Raw genomic sequence first — 14,453 nt, 5'->3', positions numbered from 1 at the left:
AGGATTATCTTCACAAAGCTAATGGACTACTTTCTAGATTAAAGAGCCAATTATTTGTTTGCATTCTACTGTTATATCCAAAGTGAAATGTTATTTCAAACGATTACTGATGAATAGAAGTGAGGCAGTCGACAGAGAAGAATTATGGGAATATAGAAGTGACACGTGATGTCCCAATGGTCCAATGGAATTCGAAACTAGAGCAGCAAAAAGAAAAAACTTTATGCTTTTCTTTTTTTAAATTTGAAGTTGTTTTCTTTTTATTCCTGTTTTTAATTTTTGAAGAAAGAGTTGGCACGAGATTTAAAGTTACCGGAAATGAATAAGTTATATCCAACAATTTCAAGTATTATTATTTCCAGTGATATTTTCAACTGCTAAGACTTAGGTATCCTATTACTTCTGTGTTTACTGATCAAAGTTCTATTACGTAGACACATGCTACTCTCTGTCAGGATAGATGGACCAGTCAGCAAACAGTCGTAGTACAAACGGCCTTTGTTTTCTATTGGACTATGTAACTAAGATCTACTAATGGGCATTAATAATGGGTCCTCAGACACAGGCCTAGGCCTTTCTCAAGGCAGGGAGTATAATCTTACTGTCAAATGAAACAAATGTCATCACTTAATTTCTACCAGGCAGGGAGTATAATCTTACTGTCAAGTGAAACGAATGTCATCACTTAATTTCTACCAGGCAGGGAGTATAATCTTACTGTCAAGTGAAACAAATGTCATCACTTAATTTCTACCAGGCAGGGAGTATAATCTTACTGTCAAGTGAAACGAATGTCATCACTTAATTTCTACCAGGCAGGGAGTATAATCTTACTGTCAAGTGAAACAAATGTCATCACTTAATTTCTACCAGGCAGGGAGTATAATCTTACTGTCAAGTGAAACGAATGTCATCACTTAATTTCTACCAGGCAGGGAGTATAATCTTACTGTCAAGTGAAACAAATGTCATCACTTAATTTCTACCAGGCAGGGTGTATAATCTTACTGTCAAGTGAAACAAATGTCATCACTTAATTTCTACCAGGCAGGGAGTATAATCTTACTGTCAAGTGAAACAAATGTCATCACTTAATTTCTACCAGGCAGGGAGTATAATATTACTGTCAAGTGAAACAAATGTCATCACTTAATTTCTACCAGGCAGGGAGTATAATCTTACTGTCAAGTGAAACAAATGTCATCACTTAATTTCTACCAGGCAGGGAGTATAATCTTACTGTCAAGTGAAACAAATGTCATCACTTAATTTCTACCAGGCAGGGTGTATAATCTTACTGTCAAGTGAAACGAATGTCATCACTTAATTTCTACCAGGCAGGGAGTATAATCTTACTGTCAAGTGAAACAAATGTCATCACTTAATTTCTACAAGGCTTGGAGTATAATCTTACTGTCAAGTGAAACAAATGTCATCACTTAATTTCTACCAGGCAGGGAGTATAATCTTACTGTCAAGTGAAACAAATGTCATCACTTAATTTCTACCAGGCAGGGAGTATAATCTTACTGTCAAGTGAAACAAATGTCATCACTTAATTTCTACCAGGCAGGGAGTATAATCTTACTGTCAAGTGAAACAAATGTCATCACTTAATTTCTACCAGGCAGGGAGTATAATCTTACTGTCAAGTGAAACAAATGTCATCACTTAATTTCTACCATCTCGTAGCGCTGCTATAAGCATTGGGTAAGTAGACTGTGTCAATGTTCAAGTGCATGGTTCATATTGTTTCTCCTGATCCTATAATTGGGTTCTTATTTTACACACTACTGGTGTACATATTCATATACATTCGACTAAATCCCATTTATACACGATTTTAGTGCAACACTCAGTTCTAAATGAATATCTAAACTTCGAGATACTAAAGAATCTCATACAGTTCTAAGTCTTGCAGAGTAATATGTAGGCTTACGTGGTGTGATGCTCAAGTATTACTGATGTTGAGGTCGTTGACTTATAGCACCAAACTTCTGGTAGACAACTAAACCGCTGAGGGTGTATAATATTTTTGATTATAGAACTTGATCTAACTTGAATAACTTCTTTGTGTGAAAAGCTATTATAACTTTTATTACAATATACACAAACTTGAACTGAAATTAAATCAACTGATATATAAATAAATCTAACTCAGTGTAAAAAACACGTCTGTACACTCTGGCATCCTGGAGTTGTCTCTCGATGTTAACATAGATTATCACAGAGCCGCTTGTCTTGCATCATTCTACAAGACTAACAATCAATGCTCCCTTTCTTCATCATTTAACAATTGATGGTCCCTTTCTTCATACATTGGAAATACACACGTCTCCATAACAACGACATTGCTAATTCAACACTGAAAGATTTGATTCATAGTAGGATTGGATTCTAAAGCCACGTATAGCAGGGTGAGGCTTCAGATCGTTGTCAGGTTGTAGCTCCAGACATCTAGTTCAACTAAACTTTTGTTAGGTTGTAGCTTCAGACATCTAGTTCAACTAAACTTCTGTTAGGTTGTGGCTCCAGACATCTAGTTCAACTAAACCTTTGTTAGGTTGTAGCTCCAGACAGCTAGTTCAACTAAACCTTTGTTAGGTTGTAGCTCCAGACATCTAGTTCAACTAAACCTTTGTTAGGTTGTAGCTTCAGACATCTAGTCCAACTAAACCTTTGTTAGGTTGTAGCTCCAGACAGCTAGTTCAACTAAACCTTTGTTAGGTTGTAGCTCCAGACATCTAGTTCAACTAAACCTTTGTTAGGTTGTAGCTCCAGACATCTAGTCCAACTAAACCTTTGTTAGGTTGTAGCTTCAGACATCTAGTCCAACTAAACCTTTGTTAGGTTGTAGCTCCAGACAGCTAGTTCAACTAAACCTTTGTTAGGTTGTAGTTCCAGACAGCTAGTCCAACTAAACCTTTGTTAGGTTGTAGCTCCAGACATCTAGTTCAACTAAACCTTTGTTAGGTTGTAGCTCCAGACATCTAGTTCAACTAAACCTTTGTTAGGTTGTAGCTCCAGACAGCTAGTTCAACTAAACCTTTGTTAGGTTGTAGTTCCAGACAGCTAGTCCAACTAAACCTTTGTTAGGTTGTAGCTCCAGACATCTAGTTCAACTAAACCTTTGTTAGGTTGTAGCTCCAGACATCTAGTTCAACTAAACCTTTGTTAGGTTGTAGCTCCAGACAGCTAGTCCAACTAAACCTTTGTTAGGTTGTAGCTCCAGACATCTAGTTCAACTAAACCTTTGTTAGGTTGTAGCTCCAAAAAGCTAGTCCAACTAAACCTTTGTTAGGTTGTAGCTCCAGACATCCAGTTCAACTAAACCTTTGTTAGGTTGTAGCTCCACACAGCTAGTCCAACTAAACCTTTGTTAGGTTGTAGCTCCAGACATCCAGTTCAACTAAACCTTTGTTAGGTTGTAGCTCCAGACAGCTAGTCCAACTAAATCTTTGTTAGGTTGTAGCTCCAGACATCCAGTCCAACTAAACCTTTGTTAGGTTGTAGCTCCAGACATCTAGTCCAACTAAATCTTTGTTAGGTTGTAGCTCCAGACATCCAGTCCAACTAAATCTTTGTTAGGTTGTAGCTCCAGACATCTAGTCCAACTAAACCTTTGTTAGGTTGTAGCTCCAGACATCTAGTTCAACTAAATCTTTGTTAGGTTGTAGCTCCAGACATCCAGTTCAACTAAACCTTTGTTAGGTTGTAGCTCCAGACAGCTAGTCCAACTAAATCTTTGTTAGGTTGTAGCACCAGACATCCAGTCCAACTAAACCTTTGTTAGGTTGTAGCTCCAGACATCTAGTCCAACTAAATCTTTGTTAGGTTGTAGCTCCAGACATCCAGTCCAACTAAATCTTTGTTAGGTTGTAGCTCCAGACATCTAGTCCAACTAAACCTTTGTTAGGTTGTAGCTCCAGACATCTAGTTCAACTAAATCTTTGTTAGGTTGTAGCTCCAGACATCTAGTCCAACTAAACCTTTGTTAGGTTGTAGCTCCAGACAGCTAGTCCAACTAAACCTTTGTTAGGTTGTAGCTCCAGACATCCAGTTCAACTAAACCTTTGTTAGGTTGTAGCTCCAGACATCTAGTTCAACTAAACCTTTGTTAGGTTGTAGCTCCAGACAGCTAGTCCAACTAAATCTTTGTTAGGTTGTAGCTCCAGACATCTAGTTCAACTAAACCTTTGTTAGGTTGTAGCTCCAGACAGCTAGTCCAACTAAACCTTTGTTAGGTTGTAGCTCCAGACATCTAGTTCAACTAAACCTTTGTTAGGTTGTTGCTCCAGACATCTAGTCCAACTAAACCTTTGTTAGGTTGTAGCTCCAGACATCCAGTTCAACTAAACCTTTGTTAGGTTGTAGCTCCAGACATCTAGTCCAACTAAACCTTTGTTAGGTTGTAGCTCCAGACATCTAGTTCAACTAAATCTTTGTTAGGTTGTAGCTCCAGACATCTAGTTCAACTAAACATTTGTTAGGTTGTAGCTCCAGACATCTAGTTCAACTAAACCTTTGTTAGGCTGTAGCTCCAGACAGCTAGTCCAACTAAACCTTTGTTAGGTTGTAGCTCCAGACATCCAGTTCAACTAAACCTTTGTTAGGTTGTAGCTCCAGACAGCTATTCTAACTAAACCTTTGTTAGGTTTTAGCTCTAGACAGCTAGTCCAACTAAACCTTGTTTAATGTAGCTCGAGACAGCTAGTACAACTAAACCCTTGAAGGCGTAGTATTTTCTTAATGAAGAGCTTAAATAAAACTAGAAAAAAATCCTTTTTAAAACAAAAAATGAACAAAACCTCTATTGAATGTATACAGCTTCCGACTTCAATGTGGATGTATGTAGAAACTACTAGAAACACACGTGAAATTCTAAGACGTTGAACAATTGAAACCAAATCTTTGAATTCACTTCAACACTAAAGTTTTTCGTCTCCTACTTTCAATTTCATCAGCCCTCCACCCCTATCTATAGATACGTATTACATAATTTTACATGTGGTTACATCAGAACTTATTTAACCAATACAAAACACACACACTCCATAACACGCTATTCGTAAGTAGCACGCTAGTATACATAAAAATAGTACTATAAAAATATGAAAAAATAGTGAATGGAGCTGTACATAAATTTTGATTCGAAGGATAATTCATTGTAAAAAAAAAAGGGGGGGGGGTGGAGGCTAATTTGCATAAATATTTAAGTTTTTTTTTTTACAGCGAGCATTAACTAAATTGTGGAAATAGACATCAAAGAGTTACTGCCCACGGTAAATGAGTACGTGTCTAAGTGTGCCCACGCGCTCGCCCAAAAGTCCATTATCAGGAGCGGATCGTTGATAGAATGATGGGGGCTTCAGTGCTCTCACGCAATTGCCCGCCGGGTAGATACCACATGTCTCGAGTGCCCTGTCGCCCAAAACAGCAGTTGCAAATTCTGCTTGGCACTGACAGGGATCAAGAGTTGTGTTTTCTTGAACAGAAAACACTTGATGCAAATAATACAATCATTTCAAAGGGAGTTAACTAAAGGGAAGAACTGAAGCTAGGGAGGACACACACACACACAAAAAGAAACTCAGCGGCAATATTTGTATTCAGCGCACTCCTCCTTTGCAAGAGGAGGAAGATTGAAAGATGAAAAAGACGTACAATAAAATGAAGGAGTAGATGACAGTGTGAGGACCATCGTTGTTCACATTAAAGTTCACTCCCGGTGCGCGTGTGTTGAACCGATGGGTGCCTATTGGAGAGGGGAGTAAATGGGGCGACCCTTGAGAAGAAGAAAAAAAAACCTTGTCGTGCTTGGGGGGGTTCTTGTATCCCCTCTTGGCACCTTCTCATTGTGTCCAAAGTCCCTCCTGCTGGCCCGCTTGGTCCTACACTACAATTTCGGATTATCGTTTTATTTTCTATTGTCTTGCCATGAACGAGTACTTCCAGAAGATGGCTCATATTGTCGAGGTACTAAACAATGGCGGTGTCCGAGAGGAGCCACGAGACCCGGGGGGGGGGGGGGCGAGATGGAGTACCCATATCACTGGGTGAAGAGGAACCCTGCTCGTGGTGGAAGCAGTTCTTATAAACACTGATAATTAAACGAAGAAAATTCTTCACTCTGATAACAAGCTTGAAATAAAGATTCTGTTTAGAGGTCGCAATAAGCAACCGGTCAATCTCAAGGTCTATGAGTAATTTAAAAAAAAAAAAAAAAGCTATTCACATTGTGGATTTCATACAATGGAGGTAATATCCATATATAGAAATACTTTGTGGTGTGTCCTATTTATAGATATATAGACTAGTTGATCAACTCTACAGTTTGAAAGCAATATGTTCATTTGTATACAGTGGTGTAGCACTAGAGAGTCAAATAAAAACAAAAATTAAAATACAAAGAAATGGCAGATGACTGTAAATAACGTTTTGTAAGAGAATCTCCCATAAACAAAGTTACATTGACACTAATGAATGGTAGTTACAGTGAGTATTTTGGTCAAGTCTGAGAAAGAGAGAGAGAGGAGAGAGAATGAATGAAAGAAAATGAATCTTAATGAAAGTGCCTAGAGAGATTAGAGCAGCAAGTCAGACAAAGTGGAAAGTGAAATGCGGAAAGGTGAATAAAGGTGAACGGAAAGGAGAAGAGAAAGTAAGTGGAACTGAAAGGAGAAGAGAAAGTAAGTGGAACTGAAAGGAGAAGAGAAAGTAAGTGGAACTGAAAGGAGAAGAGAAAGTAAGTGGAACTGAAAGGAGAAGAGAAAGTAAGTGGAACTGAAAGGAGAAGAGAAAGTAAGTGGATCTGAAAGGAGAAGAGAAAGTAAGTGGAACTGAAAGGAGAAGAGAAAGTAAGTGGAATTGAAAGGAGAAGAGAACGTAAGTGGAACTGAAAGGAGAAGAGAAAGTAAGTGGAACTGAAAGGAGAAGAGAAAGTAAGTGGAACTGAAAGGAGAAGAGAAAGTCACGGGAACTGTAAGGAGAAGAGAGATAGAGGAAATACAAGAGAATGAGGAATGAAGGGACAAAGAGAGAGAGAGAGAGAGAGAGAGAGAGAGAAAGATGGAGTTACAGTATCTAAGTAGAAAGACATGAAAAAAAAAAAGAGACAGAAATGTCAAGGGTTTGGGAGTGGGGGATAGAGCTCTAGGAGAGAAATAGAGCGAAGAAAACACTCCAAGAAAAGTGAGGAAGAGAAACAAACAAGAGAAGGGGAGACAAACTTGATCCAACAGTAGGCCTACATACATTCCTTACATCATAGTCAGTGTCCCATTCTGCCTAACATACATTTAGTCACACACAAACACAACGTGTATTTCTTACTTCATAAACCAACAATCAAACTAGAAAAAAAAAAAAAAACCCAGCCTAATAAACCAGCAAGACGTCTGTAGACAGCCACACAGATTTCACTAGCGTCTTAAGCCTGGACGTGACAGACTCCAAGGGAAAGAATCACACGATACACGATATGAGAACGACATCAAACAATAAAAAAAAATATTCACGACTGGGAACAGGAGCTAGCAGCCGTATCCGTGCTGGATCTTCCTTAACCCCTGTGTTAATGCAGTTACAGGCCCTATTGAAGTCAGACGATCTCCTGGTCACATCATTTGACCTGACCCATAATCCTCGTCCTACCCCCCCCCCTTTTCTTTAACCGCCTCCACTTTTCTCAAATAGCCGCACACGAACTCACCCCCCCCCCCCACCTCCCCAAAAAAGTTATGAATAGGAAATGATGGAGCCTATGATTGAACTAAATACCGCCGAGATGTAAATCAAGCATCGGAATGAACAGAGCCTCGCTTTCAAACAGGAACTGTCACCAAATGTTTCATGCGTTCAAAACGAGGCTGGGCAAGGGACGAAAGTATAAAGCATAACCATGATTCGAGAGCAGACGATTCCAGACCGAGGCTACGCTAGGCTCTGATCTCACGAATTCAATCTTGTAAATGCTTGGACCTTCTAGCTCCAGTCCTGACTCTAATCTAATATAAGCACTAGTGAATTATGCAAATCTTACAGGGGCCTCCAGAGTTTCCTTTTGCCCCCACAGTGGACACGGGACGTGTTTGTCCAAGACTTTAGCGTATTTGCTCGCTCCCAGACGGTATCGAGGCCAAGACTTGGCCCCTGCCTGATCCTTGGTCAGTCGGCCTGGTCATTCCATATGTCGTGCTAATCTTGAGAAAAGCCTGGAAGAAACTCGAGTCAAGTCATTATATTAGCTTGGAAACGCGGGAAGAAGCTAAACGCTGATCGTCTGCTGCCCCAATTAGAGTTTGTCTGAATCAAAATATTTCATGCAGTTGGGAAATTAGAAAATTGAGTTTTAATGAATTCGCATCTAAAAGTCAACATGCTGCACAAAGCCCACTTTGTTCGATTAAACAACCAAAATGAAATGTTTTGTCTCTTTTCAAGAGAGACAATTGTTTTGTTCAATGTTTCAATGAACACTATAATAATAATGATGATAATAATATGAATAACAATCATAGTAATACTACTACCTACCAATAATAATGGGTACGTGGTGGCTGAGTTGTGAATTGCCGAGGAGTCTCGGGTTCGGGTCTCTGTTAAGACTAGGCTTGTGAACTTCGGGATGTTAAGGACACCACTGAGTCTCTACTGGGTACCTGGCATTTGTTGAAGAACGTAAAGGCTGTTGGCCACATAAAACCATCGTTAACTGTCCGTCATTGAATCAGATGAAACATCAACTGCCTTATAGATACCAAGGTCTGAAAGGCAGGAGCGTAGCTAGGAATTTTCCATCATTTGGGAGCCGGGGAGGGGGGGCTTGACCTCTTTGGGGGCCCCTGCATTTTGCGTAATATTTAAGGTAAAAAAAACACACTAATTTGGGGCCTGGGGGATTTTCAAATTGTCCCCCCCCTGCTCCCCCCACCCTAGCTACGCCACTGCTGAAAGGGGTATCTTTGCTTAAATATAAATTAGATTAATTCATAGCAACAACTTCAACTTTCTTGTAAAGATACACATGTGTCCAAGAAAGACGTTATGACCAATGTCTGGCTGATTGCTTGACATGAAGTTTGGATCAGTTTCTAGAGATGGTTGAATATCAAAGTTCAACAAGATACAAACCGCCAAACCTTCCTTGCACCAAGCCTTGTGATTTACTCAGAATAAAACCTAATAAATATTTATAGTAAGTACATACCACTGTGTCCTACAGGAGACTTCCAATACGACCTAATCATCTTCATTTCTGCATGTACCTGTGAAACTTCCACTTCAGTTAGCTGTAGACTAGTCCAGTGTTTCCCAAACTTTTTCCTTAAAGGAACATTTTCGTACATTCTGAGCATCCAGCAGAGCACTATTACTCATTTTTTTCTAGAGAGATTATTTCACGTGGTGGCCTACTAGTTAATTATTCGAGTAGTTCCGTGGAACACTTATTTATGCCTCGAGGAACACTAGAGTTCCGCGGAACACAGTTTGGGAAACAACGGGCTAGGACATACCAGTTTCTAAGTGATAAGATTCCTTGATATTGAGCACATAATATTATTTGAAAAATGTGTTTCAGCCATTAATTTGAGAACACTATACTTTGGAAAAATCAGTGTAAAAAAGTGTGTGTGAGTGAAGTTAAGTATTAAGTGTACGAGGATTAATGAGCTATATCTTGCATATGCTTGTTTGTATTGTTTCAATAACAAGAGATGGCTGTTTCTTTATTTTACTGTAACTATGAAAAAAAAATTTTAAACAAAAATTAAAGCTAAACAAAATAATTGATAATCTTATAATCCTTAAGATAATGAGTTCTGAGTTGAGCGAGATTTTGAAGAAACAATTCTTTGCTATTGTTTGCTTATAAAGTTATTATGTGATTATTTGTAGTTAAAGTAAGATAGACCAGCACAAGCAATATGAACCTAGAAACATTGAAACAAATCAGATGTGCTTTAGTTTAGTACTTCGTGTTTAGCGAAGCTCTGCTCTTGTTCATTGTAGAGTTAGTCAGTTCATTCTCTTGTTCATTGTAGAGTTAGTCAGTTCATTCTCTTGTTCATTGTAGAGTTAGTCAGTTCATTCTCTTGTTCATTGTAGAGTTAGTCAGTTCATTCTCTTGTTCATTGTAAAATTAGTCAGTTCATTCTCTTGTTCATTGTAAAGTTAGCCAGTTCATTCTCTTGTTCATTGTAAAGTTAGCCAGCTCATTCTCTTGTTCATTGTAAAGTTAGCCAGTTCATTCTCTTGTTCATTGTAAAGTTAGTCAGTTTATTTTCTTATTCATTGTAAAGTTAGTTCATTATCTTGGTCATTGTAAAGTTAGTTCATTCTCTTGTTCATTGTAAAGTTAGTTCATTCTCTTGTTAATGGTAAAGTTAGTTCATTTTCTTATTCATTGTAAAGTTAGTTCATTCTCTTGTTCATTGTAAAGTTAGTTCATTCTCTTGTTCATTGTAAAGTTAGTTCATTCTCTTGTTCATTATAAAGTTAGTTCATTCTCTTGTTCATTATAAAGTTAGTTCATTCTCTTGTTCTTTGTAAAGTTAGTTTATTCTCTTGTTCATTGTAAAGTTAGTCAGTTCATTATCTTGTTCATTGTAGAGTTAGTTCATTCTTTTGTTAATTGTAAAGTTAGATTCATTCTTTTTTTCATTTTAAAATTAGTTTATTATTAAGTTATTATTTATTCCGTTGTTCATTGAAAGCTAGTTCATTCTCTGGTTCATTGTAAAGTTAGTTCATTGTTAAGTTAGTTCATTCTTTTGCTAACTGTAAAATTAGTCCATGTCCTTGTTCATTATAAAGTTAGTTCATTCTCTTGTACTGAGTTCAAGTCGTTGTTACGTTACTAGCTTGGGCTTTAGAAAGAAAGTTAGAACAATGAAGAATGATTAGGATGTTAGTTTTGTGTGTGTGGGTGTGTGTGTGTGTGTGGGTGTGTGTGTGAGTGTGGATAAGGGAAATGAAAGAGGAGAGGATAAAGAACGGAGTGAGAGTGAGAGGCAGGGAGAGAGAAAGATGGGGAAAACAAACACTTAAAGGACAAAACAGTGAAGAAGATGTGAAGCAGAGAAATAGGAAGAGAAAGATGAATAGAGAGATAAAGAAAGAGATACAGAGAGAGAGAGAGAGAGAGAGAGAGAGAGAGAAAGGGAGAGAGAGAGAGACAATCTGCTAAAAACCATTGAGGCAACTCTGCATCGAACGATTCTCTCCCCTTTTCTGTTTTATCTCCCCCTCGTTTATTGAGTGTCGCCCCTTGTTCAAACATAGGCCATCGATTGGTGGTAAATTAAAAACCGTATCAGGAAAATGGTATCTTCTCTTTAATGGCCTTTCTGTCTGCTTTGCCGAGATATTTTCATTTTAAATAGGAACTGGGCTTTTTTTTTTTTGGTAATATTATATTTCTTCTTTCCTTTTATATGAAATAGTTTTTGACTTCTGTTTATAGCAAGAAATATTCAACACCTGTTAATGTGGGTTACTTGGTTTTAGCCATTGTGCTCCAGTTGTCTGTTGACTTAATCTTGTCATAGGTTTCATCTGTTGTTTTCAGTCATTAGTTGTAAGACAGGTTGGTCAGTCTTGAATGATGATGATGATCATCATCATCTATTTCTTGACTTTCGTCGTAGGGGGTGCTGTGACAGTTCGCGTAACCAAATCCCTCCACTGGAATGTAAGCAATCAAAACAAACATCTAAATACATAACAATTGGGGAATCCCATTAGGTAGTAGCACTATCCAACTGAAAGACAGACATAAAACATAAACATTTTAGAACTTTTTTTTTTGGACACGATCTCCTCAAAGAATACTGACTTTAATATCTGTGTTTAGTTAGAATTGTATCTTTGTTTAGTTAGGATTGTATCTTTGTTTAGTAAGAATTGTATCTGTGTTTAGTTAGGATTGTATCTGTGTTAAGTTAGGATTTTTTTTTTGTTCGTTGGGGAAACACACATGATCTTTTGTCCATCTTTCTCCATTTCTCTTTTTTCTTTGCCTGGATTAGAGCCTCCTACATGGACAGGTCTGCCCATTCCTTGATTATGTATTTCCATCGCTTCATTTGTCTGCCTTCTTTTCCCTGGAACTGTTCCATGCAGGAAGATCTTTTCGAACCCTGTGGGTCATGTAATGTGGCGGTACTGTCCTAGCTGGCGATGATCAAATGTGTGTCTGTAAGATGTCCCCTTAAATGACAATGACAGGGGCTTTGTCAGACTTCCATTTTTTTTCCCTTAGACATATTTCAAATAATTTTGATCCTTATTGTATTTGTGTCTACTCCTGATTGATTAAACGATAATGCTCCAGCTAGATTGTTTCCCTTATATCTTTTTAATTGACTTATTGTTTTAGTTGGTTCTAGTTTCATATTTTACTTACATTGTATTTTGTAACTATTTTCTAAAATTTAACAATCGTTTCATTGACTTATTAGTTTAGTAATCTGTGCCTGTAATTAAATAAAGAATTCACCTACCTTAATAATAAGCCCCCCCCCCAAAAAAAAAAAAAAAAAAAGAAAACTTCGATAAGTGTCAGTTCTTGGTTTTCACACCATTTGTTGTCGTCTTATAAATATGTAGACAATTAACTATGACCAAACTAGCCATAGTGCACTGTCAACATAGAATTGTTGAAGTCCTATTTATAAACTATTAACTTGTCACCTAACACGTAACATTTCTTTAAGCATCAAATCTTTCCCACCACACATCTATAGCACTAAGTAGTATCAGTTTTTAGCGTCCTATTTGCGACTTTGTAGTTTGTGGTTGTCTCAGTCTGTTCGTGCATTAAGTATCCAAGATATCAATATATTTCTCCAGGCTTCTGAACACAAGGTTACTCAATCGTTTCTAATTGTAATTTTTTAAACTACAGAATGTAGATGATGCTATCCTATGTTGTTGAAATGTTGTCTTCAAACGCATTGATTGTTTTCATCTGCTTTCAATATAATACAAATGTATATTTTTATTGAAAAAAAATGAAAGCATGGAAGATTATCCCATACACAATACTATGGGCTGATAAATGTTTTGACACAGGGACCTCAGAGGATTAGAGTAAACAGTGTAACATCGAAGGCACGTAAGATAACACAGGGGCGCCACGAGGGGCATTGACATCCCCATTTTCGTACATTTTATAAGCTAATAATTTTCGATCGGATAATCCTTTTAATTCCATATAAAAGTTTGCAGATGATGCCATGCCCTGCTCTTCATGCCCTGCTCTCCTTGCCCTGCTCTCCATGCCCTGCTCTCCATCCCCTGCTCTCCATGCCCTGCTCTCCATGCCCTGCTCTCCATGCCCTGCTCTCCATGCCCTGCTCTTCATCCCCTGCTCTCCATGCCCTGCTCTCATTACCCTGCTCTCCATGCCCTGCTCTACATGCCCTGCTCTCCATGCCCTGCTCTTCATCCCCTGCTCTCCATGCCCTGCTCTCCATCCCCTGCTCTCCATGCCCTGCTCTCCATCCCCTGCTCTCCATCCCCTGCTCTCCATGCCCTGCTCTCCATCCCCTGCTCTCCATGCCCTGCTCTCCATGCCCTGCTCTCCATGCCCTGCTCTCCATCCCCTGCTCTCCATGCCCTGCTCTCCATCCCCTGCTCTCCATGCCCTGCTCTCCATGCCCTGCTCTCCATGCCCTGCTCTCCATGCCCTGCTCTCCATCCCCTGCTCTCCATGCCCTGCTCTCATTACCCTGCACTCCGATAGCGATATCACTGTTGCTAACAAAAGATTGTTCTGTTTTTTTATAGGTTTTGTGTCTGCACTTTACAAGTTAACAAAAGTATATCATTGACTTTGAATGTCGTCATTAATGTCCGTTTTCCTTGAATACTTTGTCACAACTTTGTAAGAGCCTTATTTCTCAGTGTAGACCAGAATATACAAAGTTGTCTATCATTCTAAACTTTCTATTCGAGCTGATAACTAAATAGAAAATACTCACTGTTCGTAATTATAAATAGGTTTTAAATTAGCTTGTTATTTTTTTTCAAAAGTCTATCTTATCTTATAAATTACAGACGTTTCTTCAGAAGAGAATATAATTACGTCCTACGTGTGTCCAAGTGTTCATCTATTCCTGCTTGTTAATTAATGACTTAAAGTCTGCTAAGTTATAGGCTTTTCTGGCTGATTCCGACAAAAAGTTCCATGCTCTAATGGCACTAAGGAAGAAGGAGAACTTGTACGACTTTGTCTCATGCTATGGAACAAAAACGTGCCTTTTCTTTGTGTCTCTCTGAGTATTTCATTAGGTTTTGTTTTGTAAGTTGTGGTTCACTGTTTAGGTATTATTGCTACTTTACGTTTTAGTCTTCTGTCCTGAGCTGTCTATAAATGTAAGTGACTTTACTCATGATATTACTCTTGTGAAATGTAAATATTCGTACAAATACACTCACTTATATTTTAT

The 14,453-nt window shown here is 38.3% G+C and overlaps 1 protein-coding gene across 1 annotated transcript; it reads right to left on the bottom strand.

Moving 5' to 3' along the window:
* Positions 1-13,087: 13,087 nt before the first annotated feature.
* On the bottom strand, positions 13,088-13,729 carry LOC129925120 (filaggrin-2-like). The gene has a single exon (XM_056023492.1). It carries the CDS (start codon positions 13,727-13,729, stop codon positions 13,088-13,090), a length of 642 nt encoding a protein of 213 aa, XP_055879467.1.
* Positions 13,730-14,453: the final 724 nt, after the last annotated feature.

The sequence above is a fragment of the Biomphalaria glabrata genome, chromosome 3, assembly GCF_947242115.1.
Source record: "Biomphalaria glabrata chromosome 3, xgBioGlab47.1, whole genome shotgun sequence".
Taxonomy (NCBI): Eukaryota; Metazoa; Mollusca; class Gastropoda; family Planorbidae; genus Biomphalaria; species Biomphalaria glabrata.
This window is presented reverse-complemented; position numbering and strand designations above follow the sequence as displayed.

Coding starts and splice junctions, on each gene's coding strand:
- LOC129925120 (XM_056023492.1), bottom strand. CDS start 13,729: ATGAGAGCAGGGCATGGAGAGCAGGGGATGGAGAGCAGGGCATGGAGA.